We start from the raw sequence: 13,703 nt of genomic DNA on the forward strand, positions 1-13,703 counted from the left end.
GACGAGTCAGACAGGAGCTCCTTAATTAAGCTTTAGGGGTGGATGATCCCTCGAAGGTGTAATCAGATTGGTATGGCCAGTGGGAAAAATAAAACAACCAAAGAAAAAAAAATCACTGGAGTGAACTGCTACACCCCTGGTGATCCATGCCAGGCTGGCCAGAGAGCCCCCAGCACACAGCAACAACTACTCTACACCACTGCCCAGAAGCCCGCATGCTCCTGGGCACTGGGAAGTGCTGACTTTCCCATAGCAAGAAGGTCACGCTGGAGTCACATCACAGACATGGTGTGATCCAGGGGTGCAGGGTAAGGTGCACCCCAGCAGTTCGGGCTTCAGAGCCAAGCGGGCAACTGGTAGCAACTCCAGCCTGCGGGGTGGAGAGAAGCAGTCAGAAGTTAGTCATTCCCAGTCACTAAGCAGCAGTTAGTCTTGGCCATATGCTTCACTGACACTTAAAATACTACCAAGCAACCCCACTCAAGAAGACCCTGTAAGTTCTACGTTTAGGAACCAACCCTGAAAACGCATTTCAAAACACACATCAGAACAGCAGTGTATTAAAAACAAAACAGCCCCATTAAACAGATTGAGATCAGTGGTGTGACTAACAGCATCGGAGCGTTTTGTGTTCACAACGTTAGACATGCAGCATGGAAATGGTTTTCTTCCAGCACGTGTCTCTGCAAACGCAGCCTGGAAGCAGCACATCCATGGAGCTGCTCCTCCCAGCAGCTCTCCCATGCACGCCAGCAGCACCAGTGCAACCCAGTTCAACTGAGTATTGCATAGAACAGCTGGAAAATGAGTCCTGAAACAGAATCCCACCTCTGCAGTACCTTAAGAGAGGCATAACAAAGGAAACCAGCAGAAATGACTCACCAGAGAAGTCAGCACATTCAGGGGCTAACAAATAAAAATTAAATTTAATTAAAAATGTATTAATTATTTATAAGACCGGTATTTTAAAGTAGAAAGTCCATGTGCTCCATTTCTGAGAACCTTTAATCTTTACAGAACTAATGATTGCTCTTCTGAAGCTTTTCCTAGGGGTTGTCATTTTTTTTTTTTGTGAGTGTCGGCACTGTAAAGTCTTTAGCAGGAGAAGTAGAATTGCAGAGTGATTTTTGGAGTCTCCTTTGCTCACCAAGTACCGGTCAAGAAAATGACTCAGAATGAACAACACAAGTAGTGTGCAGCAGAAGGGACAGGAAACAAAGAACTCATCATAAAACCAGTCACCACCTCACTGATTAATGAACAGATGTCATTTAGTGCTCAGCCACCTGACAAACATCTCATGAGAATACTTTGCCACCCATGGTGATGCTGATGCTTGAAGCGCAAACAGAGAGGGCATGCTGCTGGACAGTGAGCCCAAGAGCTTTGTTCCCATCCTTTTGCCTTAGGAGAGGCTAGGAGGACACATCTGACAGCAAATCTCTGCTCAGCTCCATTTTTTTCCCAAGGAGGCCAGGAGCAGGGCAGCTCCCTGGCAGAAGCTCCCAGCTGCAGCTCCCACGGGTGAGCTGATGAGCCCCGACAGCAGCAGGGCGTGTTCAGCCCAGCTCAGCATTGCAGCTAACACAGCACAGCTCACACACTGTCACACTTCAGGTACATGAAGAGGAAGAGGCTTTCCTTTGTGCCATAGCCTCCACACAGCCTCTGCATCAGCACATCCTATACCTGATGGGCCTGATGCTGGTAAATAGGGAGCTCTCAAGAGGAGAAGCAATTAACCTAGCCAGGACTTGGGCAGTTCTGAGCTTTAGCCTGAAGATATACTTAGGTTTGCAAGACAAATCTTTTTACAAATAAGCTTTCAGGCCTCTTGATTAAGTGTAGTGATACAAGCTGCAAGCAAGCATCAGCCCCAGCCATTCCCCCAAGTGTTTCACGTTGGGGATCTAAGTGCTTTGCAACATAGGAACATGGTGGCACAGTCCTGACTTTGAAAGTGGGCACATAGAAATGCAAGGGAAGAAATAGAGGCAAGGGAATGCCTTGCACAGCGTTACCCAGATCAAATCTAAATCACAGGGCTGGAGCAGCACAGAAGCTGGGCTCAGGGTCAAACCATAGCTCATCTGTACTGAGCTCTACCCAAGCAGCTCAGGGCGATGCTGCTTCTCTCCCTAAGAGGGAAGCAACAGTGAGCCCCAGGCTCCAGACGATCCCCGCAGGGATGCTGCTCTTTAAGGGAAGGAAGATACCCTCTCCCCCAGTCTCACAGAGCAGCATGATCATTACTGCTAAAGCAGGAAAAGCCAGAAAACAGACCCTATTTTCCTTCTTTTGGCAACTGATGCACATCAGCAGAACATGAAGCACTCATCCTCCTCAGAGGAGCAAGTATCTCGCTCTCTTTTAAACAACAAACAAACAACTGTCATAGAATACATCTGATAAGATGATGGAAAAGTAGCAGTTTCCTTCTGTGGATGCACCAAGTTTTGCTCCAGTGTTTAAGTGTTATCTGTAACAACTGGAAATGTAAATTTTGTATAACACAGAGATGCAATTTCTCCACCCTGGTCTATTTGTCAGAGGATCTAAGCTCTTACTTGAGTAGCTTATTCTACTCTGTTTACCATAACAAATCTGACACACCTGCACATGAACAGATTTCCATTGCATAATAAAGTTCATGCTCTTTCTAAACAGAAGTCATCCCTACTCAGGACACACAAAAAAACCCAATAAAATAGGACATTTCTTCATAACACATGGTCTGCCAAGCACTGGAGCTAAACCCTCAGTATACAGAGCACCACCAATGCAACACAAAAGCCATCACGTTTGCCTCAGCACACCACCAACTGCTGCTTGTTCTGTATCAAGTTGTCAGGGAAATAAGATGTACACGACTGCAGTATTTCAACTGATCTGAGGAAAGGAACAATCACCTCCAAAGCCGGTCTTTGCCTGCAAGGCAAGCAATACTTCTTATATCAGTTTGTCAGAAAACCCTTATCAAAAGTAATTTAACATAACTTACTGTTTTTGCCCAACTTTTTTTTTTTTTTTTTTTTTAAGAGGTAGTTTGGTTGAAACATCTACAAGCAGTGTTCATTTAAGGCAACTTTTTCAGAAACTCTCCATGCCCCAGAGCATGCTGCCACCCTCCTGGCCCAGCTGGCCATGACCTGCAGGAAGGGAAGGAGGCAGCTGCTGGGATGCCACATCTGAGCAGTGCAGGCTGCTTTGCAGTTTGCATGTTTTGCGCTTATAAAATCCAGGAGAGCTCAGCAACTTTTAGGAGCTAGCCTAGAGGCAGTCCCTGTGCTGAACAGTACAAAAAACCCCTGAAGCATCCAGAAACACCACCCCAAAAAAACACCAACCAATAATCTGACAACGAAAAAAATCCCACACCACTCCAAAGGAGTGCTAGTTTGGAAACACTGGCACTTCTGGCACCTTGGTTTCCCTCCTCTAAAATGGCAACTACCTACCTGATTTTCCTACCAAGAAAAGGTGTTTGCTGATTAGGGGAGTAATGTTTGTGCAGCACTTTGAAGATTTGAAGTACTACATTAATCCTACATGTTGTTCTTCACAGAAGCCAATTTTTAACTAAGCACAGGAGGAAAAAAAAAAAGGGTGATTTAAATAGTGACCCTCCCCTACTTCAAGATGTTCACTCATCTCCCAACATCAACTATTCTTATCTCTAAATGTTTTTTTAACCCTTCCTTCTCATACTTCTCAGAAACCGCAAGGCTCATTCAGCTTTTATTCCAAAAAATGGCTTCTTTCCAGGCTGTGGCTGCTTCTTGTAAAGTTAATTCCTTTGGTAATGCTGCTGGAGGCACATCGGTATGTTTGGTGTGTATGTGTATATACATATTTTTCCCCTTTTCACATGGTGTTGTTTCTATATACGTGTAGTGAAAGATACCTAATCCAGGATTATGATTCTCTTTATTCCTTTCTCATGAAAGTAGGTGGGGCTTTTTTGTGCCAGTTGCATTGATGAAAATTATGTTTAATTAACGCTTTTCCTCTCCACAGACGGAAAAAGTTCTCATTAAGAGGCCAAGATGTTTCTTACACTTAGTTCTCTCCCTCTGCATTTTCTCTTTGGAAATAACTAAAACTTGTAGACAGTTTTGCCAGCTTTCTGAGAAAAAAGGCAAAAATAATAAAACAGACTGATGCCCATACAGTTAGAAATCACTTGAGCAAAGCAGCACGTAAATCTTCTTCCCTTGGGGGTACCAAGAAAAGACAACCTCTCCCCACAATTACCTTCTCCATCCCGCTGTGCCCATCCCTAACATCTCAGTGTTTTGCACTTGCAGACCCTGCAGCGAGCTCTGTCTGGTCCCCCGTTTTGCCAGAAGAAAGCACAAATACAGTAAACTAAATCCTAGCTGAAAGCAAAGAACATTCACACCATCAATTTAAATAAATGCCTTCCTCTTGTCCAAATATCTGCAGAGACGACATTCCTGTGCTCCCAGCAGCTGCATAGGGATGTAAAGAGCCCCAGTTCAGGTTCTTGAAGTCAGTTGATCGAAGCCCTCAAACACTACAGTGCAGTTTAGCATCATGGAGAACACTTGGCTAATAAAAAGAATCTACCAAAACTTAGCACTGAAACAGTTGCAGCTCAGAGAGGTCACTACATTGCCCTAGTAGGATTTACAAAACAATGAAGGATGCAAAAAAGAGGCAGAGAAATGCAGAGACAAGCTCACAACAAGACATTTTCTAGAAATTATTACAAGGAGCTGTGGAGCTGCTTGTAAGGAGTCAGAAAAAGATAACTGGAAATAAAGACAATATACATGACAATGAGCTTAGAGGAGAGAAGAACAAACAACAGCATTTTAATAGGAAGCTAATGAACTTGGATCTCCTTTCACTCAAAGGAAAAAAAAACAACAAAAAAACAGAAGACAATCCAGCAGGCCCCTCCTGGACTGGTTCTCACAGGGGAACTGGTTCTTCCCAGCTCTGCTCACTTGAAACACGTCCCAGCCGTGAGAACGGCACCTCCTGCACAGACAGCAAGCTGCTGCCCTCCTTCCAGGCAGATGACCCAGGACAAGTTTCATATGCACCAACAGCCTTAACATCAGGCCCTGTGGTACTATACAGAGGGAGACATTCAAGTCATTCAAACAGGAAGACACGATCACAGCCTTTCTGTGCACGAGAGCTGTCACAGCAACCCAAAGCTCATCCCTTTCCCTGCCCACTCTGAGCAGACAAAGGGCACACGCACTAGGAGCAGCATCTTCAAACAGTTAAAGCTGCAAAGAGTCTCAGGAAGCCAGTTCCCACCACTTCTCACCCAGACAAGTGCCCAAATAAGGCAATGCTCCTGCTTTGCTGAGATCTGTGTGGAGCCAAGCCCTGAGCTCACACCATTGCGTCAGTTCTTCCAGTCTGTGCATCAGCAATCGGTTGGGCTGAAGAGAAAACCTAAAGTCATGAAAGGATTAGCAAAGTGTCCAGAAAGGGACCAACTGCAATGCTTGGAGACATCCACAGATCCTCTGCACTCACTTTTACAGGGGCCCTTCTTTTAGCTCTGTGCCTACAGCATTGCTGACAAGGAGGCTCCAAAGTAGACAAATTCAAAATCCCAAAGCAAGACTGCTTGCACTGTCCTTCTCCCAGTAGCTTTAAGGAGGGTAGAAATCAGGAAAGCTCAGACTGCACTGCCTAGAAGACAACTAGCTGGTGCAAGTGGCATATCACTGAGGAGCAACAAAGCTAAACCTTCACATTAACACCTAGCATAGCCCTGTGTGCAAGGTCTTTAGGGAGACTCACCAGCCCTTAAAAAGTTGTCACGTACAGAAAAATGATCAGCAGTAGAAGCATTACCAGAGCGTTGTTCCAATCACACTATTTGAACAACTTATGTAAGAGAACACACGATTAGAGTCAAGGCAACGCATGCATCAAATTGCCATCTCACTGCTATGCTATCCCCACAGACATCATCTTCCAATTCATTTTACACGTGGGAAATGAAGTTTCCCATTTTATACCACATGATTCAAGACAAAATTTTTTTAAAGCAAAAGTGGAATTAATCAAATTGAAGTAAGAAGACTGAGATAGACCAGCCAAGGAATCTGTACTCAACCACAGAAACCTGTTACTCCTAGCAGAGACTAATTTAAGCACATTCCTTTCGCCTTAAGATTAAAACCCTTCCAAATCTACTAACCCCAGACTGCACAATGCATTTACTTGCTTTCTTGCACGTTGCACAGGTTGTCACCTAGCCTTGGCAGCTAAGAGTCTGAAATCAAAATGCTTTAATAGAACTTGAGGTACAATCAAGTTTACTGAGCACAGGAGAACCAAAGTGCCTGACTGGAACACGGACTGCAACTTCATGGTGCTCTGTGTTTCATAACAAAGATCTGCAAGGACCAACCCTGCTCAGCTCCAACCTACTGCAGGGCATGAGAAAAAACTGCTATGCTCAGCTATTGCCAACACTCCCATTATGCAAGTCTTGCAGGGCTGTCTTTCTTCAGCAAAATCAAAAAATGCACAAACAAATTTTGGTTTTCATGCAAAAACTTAAGGCTACTTTTGCCTTCTTTTTCCTTTACTCTCGTGACTACCCAGAAATGCTTTAAAAGATTTAATAGATGCACCCTAAAGGCTCAAAAACCTGGGGGAACATCCGAAGAACCTGTTTGTCTTTAATAAAGTCTCATGACTTATAAGGTGGTATCTTGCTTATGGGGATAGGAGGATCTGATTTGTTTCTTGATAGCTTGAGCTTGGCAGCAATGTTAACTTCTACTAACCTCGACATAATTATTTCTTTAAATTATTTTTATTTTTTTTAATCTTCCCCACTGCAACCATGTTCTTCTCCAGGCAAGCAGTCATGTAGCAAGCTCTGCGCTAGCAACAGGTGATTGCCAAATCTTTTTTTAGTGGGAAAAGCCAGGGCAGTTATTTATTTACTTGCACTTGGAGTGGGTGGGAACATCTGCACACAAAGTTACTTCCAGAAAGGGGAAAAAAAAAAAAAGTCTGAGGTGGCATGCTTTTGAAATGCCTTGTTTGCTTCTGCTGCAGGAATGGGAGGAGATCTCACAAGGTATATGAGAATTCTCACAGAGGAAGTATCCCACAATAAGTGACGCACAGTTCTGGATAAGCTTCACCTAATTTCACCAAATTCATAGGGCTTCTCTCTCAGACTTAACGACCTTCTGCCTACCAAGCAATGACTGCTTGATCCACTGGCTTTCAGCGAGCTTATACTGCAGCATGAGCTCCCCCAACCCCTGTATGCATGTGAGAAGCTCTGTTCAGTTTAGACTACCAAGGCTTTTGTTTTTAAAGACTGAAAGAGAGTGGCAATCGTTAAAGATTTTCCTTCTGAAAAGACTGATTAACTTGCTTATACTCTTGTGTTCTCAGGTCATTAATTAAAAAAAAATAATCAAGGATGCTTATAAAGTCCTCCGCAATCCAATCTCAATTTGTCATCATTAATTAGTTCAACATTGCATACAAATGAACAGCTAACCTGATTAGACAGCATGTTTTACTGGAATTCCTACTTAAGGTCATGAAAGACTTCACAGAGAAAATCTGCAATATTTTCAAAGCGAACTGCTCATGCATATGAAATCACTCTCACCTAGCAGCAACTGGTGCTTCTCTGCAGTTTTTGGCCAGCTCCTTTTCCCCTTGAGTGAGGAGCCCATCACAAACCTGAGCAGAGAAGCAGCCCTCCCAGTGTTACATGCATCTCTTCCCCAGCTTATCCTATATGAACAGCACTGATTCAGCACAGGTTGTCCTCTGCCCTGTGTAAATAAACCTGCCCCAAAGAAAACACATCACCATACTACAAAACAGGCTTGGAGGGGTACAAGTAGAATTTGAGGCTGTTTGCAGACTTAGCTTCTAGCTACTCAGCTAGCTTCATTTTTTCCTTTCTCCCACTTTCAGAATTACCCCCAGTATCTACATCTGATTTCAGATTATTTTTCCCTCAGAAACTGAGCATCAAAAAGCCTGAAGCATTTTCACAGATTTCTAACCCTCCCAAAGCACCTTTGCTTTTTCAGAGGAGATAACTAAAGTCTTCTCTCCAGGCCCCAAGCCTTTGCTCTCCCATGACCTAATCTAACACAACTCAGCCCCAAACAAACTCAGATGAGCTACAGCAAAGCATGCTGTCAGCCAGGACTCAAGATTCACTGCCTGCCCCTACCGAGCCCTCCTAGCAGGGCAAGGTGGGTCAGCCTCACTCATCCACTCCCAAATTGAGGAAAGCAAGTTTCCTTAACACTGTCACCCAGGGGAACACAAGAGGAAAAAACCCTAAGAAACAAGGCTTTCAAGTTTTGGACTCTTAATAAGGGTGGGGCCATCTAGTAATTAAACATTTAATAGGTCACTGCTGTGGAAGAAACTCTTCCAGTTGGGTAGGTTCCTAATCCATCATTAAAAAAAAAAGATGACGACAGGCATTAATCAAAGCACATGAAGTCACATTGGGGGGGGGTTTAGCGAGCAACTCAGAGAACTTGCTCCTGCTGTGAGGATGGGGTAATCCTTCTTTCATCAATGTTTCACACGTGTTTCCACATTTCTCAGGACGGCAGCAGGAGAGAACCTCCAAGTCCCTCCACACCCACCCCGCTGATAAAGCTGTCGAACACATTACCAACTGCTCAACAGCCCATGTGAAATGAGTTGGTGGATTAATTAGCAGAAGGGCAGAGCTCTGAAGATGGAAAGATGCTCAAGTGTGAAACATTGATTGAAGGTCCCCGGCAGCCACCACAAGACTGTCATCAGCCACTGTATACACAGAGCTCCTTCACAAGCAGCTCTAGGCTCAGCACAGGGACACCAGGACACTCCTCCACAAACAGCTGTTTAGGAGGTTGCTCCTTGACTAAAACACACAGGCTTGTTCCTGTGCCACAGACAGCAACAGCTACAGGCAACACATCACCTGTCTGTAGCATGGTTCACATCATGGATAAAGAAAATGGAGAGGCTAGATGTGCCTGCCTCCAAGGAAAGAAAAAAAAGCGACCACCATGCAGTACGATCTGACTACCACCCAGATCCATGTTAAATCTCAGCCTCACTTCTACCCCCCAAGAGCTGCTGTCATTGCAGTGAAGCCCCTCAAGTGCTTGCTCAACTTCACGCTTGTGAGCGGCTTGTCTTCAGCTCTGCTGGAACAGCCTACCACTGACGTTCAAAACTCATTTCAAAAGACCACTTTTCTTAGTTGAAAGGATAGCATCAAACGCTCCTGTTCCCTGCAGCTGCGTTAGATAATTCTTTGTACTATGTTTATCAAAAGAGAATGTCTTTTCATATCTCTCTCAAAGGACCCTCTCCACAGCAGCCTGCAAAAATCCAAGGGCAGCATTTTCTTGCCCTGAGAAATAGAAAGTAGACCTGACAATTTCCTTACTTAAAAGGGGAATGAAAATAAATAGTGTAGTGCAAGTGGAGAAACCTGGACATGAAAAACATGAACTACAACAAGACATCACAGCCAGCATAGATAAAGAAAAGATGCATTTCAACCTCATTTAGATTTCCACATATTCATCCATAAAGAAATAAATCAATTGCCCTTGACCAGACAAAACATTTTAACTCTGTGAAACATACCCTTTAAACAAAGTTACTGTTACCAGTTTTAGACAACAGCTTACTTAAAAAGAACTTTTACATATGAAAGATGCAGTTTTATACTGAGTTATTATTACACAACATCTCTTTCCATCTGTCCAATCAGAAGCACGTGGGTTACAGTGTTTCTCTACCAGCAGTGGCCAGTTGCAATTTCTAGATTGTATTTACTTCGAGACTAAAGGAGTTCCTTGGACTAAATATGGAAATGAAGAAAAGCAAAGTTGTTTTTTTTTTTTTTAAACCAAAAATGAAGCACAGAAAAGCACTTTAAATTAAAACTCACTGCTTTTGTTTGCGTAGTCTTAAAGATGGAAAACAAGTGTTGGATAATCTGATATCATTAAATAAAGTCACCATAAAGTAAAATACTCAAAACAGCTCTGAGTGAAGAAAAGTAAGACAAATCATAATATGATGAAAGCTGAGATTTGACCTGCTGCTAGAAAAATCAATACATACATCTAAAGGGAAAAAAAAAAAAGAAAATAAAAATAAATCAGTTCCCTTCTCTGGGGATTCAAATCTGGTTTATTTAATTACCAAGCACAGCAGGGGTTACTGGTAATACCTGATTTAGGCATTTAACTCCAGTGTTTTTCGGAGGACTAAGATTTACTTTACCTAATTCTCCTCACTCACCACACAGAGAAAAATCCACAAGGGATTATTCACTGCACTGATTTGGAGTGCTTGAAGTAGTGGAAGACAAATACTAAACATCTTAGCAGTGGAGAAAATTGCTATCTTAAAGAATCTCTACTCTAGAGCCCTAAACCACACTGGGACACACAGCTATGGAAAATTTTTTAGTTTAGAAAAATATCAGGGCAAACCACCTCTATACTGTACCTCTGTCCTGCTGGCACAGTCCTGTACATTGAACCTAATACATACCCATGGATGAAGGATGCCATGGGAAATGCTGAAGCCATCCTTATGCCCATCCCAGGTTTTAACTTCAATATGTTACACTTAAATAAGAGAGCCACTATTTCATCACACAGTCTTTAAGTGACTGTCTTTTTGCAAGGCATTTTATTCACCTGGGATTTAGTAATATTACTGAGGGTTCAATTCCCACCACACCCTCCCAGAGCAGCCAAGATAAATCTCTCCCTTCTGTGTGACATGTCGTGCACTTAAGAGGACACAGGTCACTCTGTTCTTGCACAAGCCTGGATATGTATCAGAACAGAAGTGTCACTATGGGCCACAGGACTCCAACCAAGGAGCAAGGCTGTGCCGCATCCTTACCGTCCACGTTGCAGACTTTGCTGTGCTGGACTGTTGAAATGATACATCGAAGCTGTGAGGTCCCGGGTAGTCTGTGTTGGAAGGGATGGCTGGGGAGGGCGAGAGGGCATCAAAAGTGGAGCTGGGCTGGGCGTAAGGCGAAGGGGCCGTGACGCTGTTCTGCGCGTGCTCCGTGTTGTAGGGGCTGGTAGAGGAAGAGCCATTCTGAATCTGCTGGTCCATGCTGTTTAGGAGCCCCAGGTTCGTGTACTGCGGCTAGAGGCAAAGAAATGCACAGAAGGAATGTTAGCAAGGACCAGCTTGGCGCAGCATGGCCATCACGATCTCAGCACCACCCTATGCGTGTCATTCAATAAGGAAGGATATTTGCAGAGAAGATACATCATTTTCTATCAGTGACTGAAAAACAAAGAGGTAAAGCTTCATGCAGACACACAGTAGATCAACAGTGTTGAACAGAGCTGGAAAAAGACACCATGCAGACAATAAAGAGGTGATTCACAAGGCAGCAAGCTATCACAGGGAAGCAGGATCATGGGCGATCATCTAGCAACACCCAACCCCAGACCTCATGGAGGGAAGGCTAGTACCTGATACAAGTGACCATTTTTGTTACAGTGAAACCAGCTGTATCATGTACAAGGCTACACTGTCTCATGTTCTTGCGTTCTACCTAAAGACTACTCCTTGTAGATCAGACCCCATCACGTGTTGACATTTTGGAGGCCTATATCAAGTGGTAACTGCATTGCCACGTCATTGGCAAAGATGCACAGCCTTCAAACCATGCTTGTAACCAGCAAGCAGTCAGACAGCAGCACTGAGGAACTGAAGGTATCATATCAAGCAGGAGCAGCTCACTGCATGCAACATTTCCCTGCGTGCCTACAGCATCAGCAGCTGCACCCCACACAGCACTTAAGCAGACACTGTTGTGCCCCGAAAGTATCCTCCAATGACAAATAAAACAACTTCAGACATCAAAAAAGAAGGCTACAGGACAAAGTACAGAAATACAGAGGTTAGATCAGAGAGAGTTTAGCAGAGAAGTCACATACCCTAAAAACTATATACAGCCCTTGTTTCCCACCTCAAAGAGTTGAGACGGGAAAAAAAAATATTCAGAAAGACAACAAGAATGAGCAAACCCACTCAGTGCTCTCCTGTAATCTAACAGTTCAGTAAATCAGGATCCTTCTGACAAAGGAGGGAGAAGTGAAACAAAGTATGATAAAAGTAGATAAATTCCTTGAAAGAAAAGAAAAAAGAAGTTTTCTTGAACTTCAATTGTAAGATTGTGAAACCCAAGGACAAGAAAGTATCACAAGCATGATTTCAGTTCACACCCACAGCTTTAAGCACCACATTGCTGCTCATCATGATGCGTAAGGGAATGATGCAGGCTACCTACTGAACTCCCATAGACTATGGACAAGGCACATAACCTCCTGTTTCTCCAGTCATTTCAATCATGGAGGAACAGACAGGCTCCCTTCCAAGGATTAGTGCCCTCCCTGTGCCCAGGAACTGTGGACTTTCAGTTGTCCTTCCAACAGGAGGTGGTAAAGGAAATTAAGTCACGACAGAACTCTTCCTTACTCAATATCACTGGAAAAGACTGCTATACCATTGAGCCTTTAATTAAAAGCCTAAGGTGAGACTGGTGTTCTTGGGTCTTCAGCAAGGCACACAGGACCTACCACAATGTGTACAGCTTGCTACTATGAGCTGCACTGAGAAGGAAAAGATCTGGTAGGGAACAACGTAGGGAACTCATTATGGGATGGTCTGCAAGGAGACCAAGCAAAGGAAGGATGGCTGGATCTCTCCCTTGCCCTGCCAGCAGCACACAGTGTCCTTAGACAAGTCGCTTTGCCTCCCCCTCCACCCATGGCCTACTTCAGGCTGCAAGGTCTGCAGGGCAAGGATTGCTCCTCACTATGTAAGAAGCACTCCACTTAATGGGCCTCCACTTTGACTAAGGCCTTCAGGCAGCAGAGTAATAAAAGCAATTACATATTGAGCCCTAATCCTGGGTGAAGCAGCGACTGTGTTGCCTCAGGTTAGTAATTTACCCTCGCTGCCTCAGTTTCCCCATCTACAGCGGTAGAGAAGACAGTGGCTGACCCAGACTTCTGTTAGATGGGTGAGCCCACAACTGGACTCAAAGCATGCTAAGTAGCTGTCACAGGAAGCAACAACCCAGACTGGATCTTCTTCTCAAAGGAGAGATTGCAGCTTCAGCAATGCAGATGACCGTTACATCTCACCTGTGCAGGCAATCCAACAACCAAGACCTATTTAACAGACTAACTGTGCTTTTGCAGGAGCCAGATGCTGATATACAGGGCCAGGATCATTCTTTTTGTTGGTTGATGTTTTTGCATTCAGTTAAAAAATATATATATACACAAGAAACCCAACCCCTCCATCTTTCTTCTGCATCATACAAATAAACAACAAAACAGATTTTGGGATCGTTTAACCTAAATTAGTCCCACACCCCTGATCCTAACAATACCTAAAGACTCCTCAAAAAAAAAAAAAAAGAAAAAAACAACAGCAAGAATACTGCTCAGTTGTTTTATTTCTCATGGAGATTAGCATCAGACACACTCCCTAACCAGTCAAATGATGAAAAGGCAACTGTGATGAAAACAGTCTCCTACAGCAGCTCAGACAGACAGACAGCAAAAACAATAGTGCTTTTGCTTTCACTTAGGCTGTTCCTTCCAATCCCAGGCTACTCAAAACTGTGGGGAAGGACGACCAAACGGCCAGCT

The 13,703-nt window shown here is 43.9% G+C and overlaps 1 protein-coding gene across 10 annotated transcripts in view; it reads right to left on the minus strand.

Annotated features, from left to right (window-relative positions):
* Positions 1–13,703, minus strand: part of TP63 (tumor protein p63) — a 162,850-nt gene that overhangs the window by 36,958 nt on the left and 112,189 nt on the right. For all 10 annotated transcript variants that reach the window (XM_090147402.1, XM_090147401.1, XM_090147404.1 and 7 more), the window contains one exon: positions 10,921–11,175. In XM_090147402.1, coding sequence (XP_090003528.1) covers positions 10,921–11,175 — 255 coding nt within the window. The remainder of the gene's footprint in view (positions 1–10,920; positions 11,176–13,703) is intronic.

Source organism: Phasianus colchicus, chromosome 10, assembly GCF_987193195.1.
Source record: "Phasianus colchicus chromosome 10, bPhaCol1.hap1.1, whole genome shotgun sequence".
Lineage (NCBI taxonomy): Eukaryota > Metazoa > Chordata > Aves > Galliformes > Phasianidae > Phasianus > Phasianus colchicus.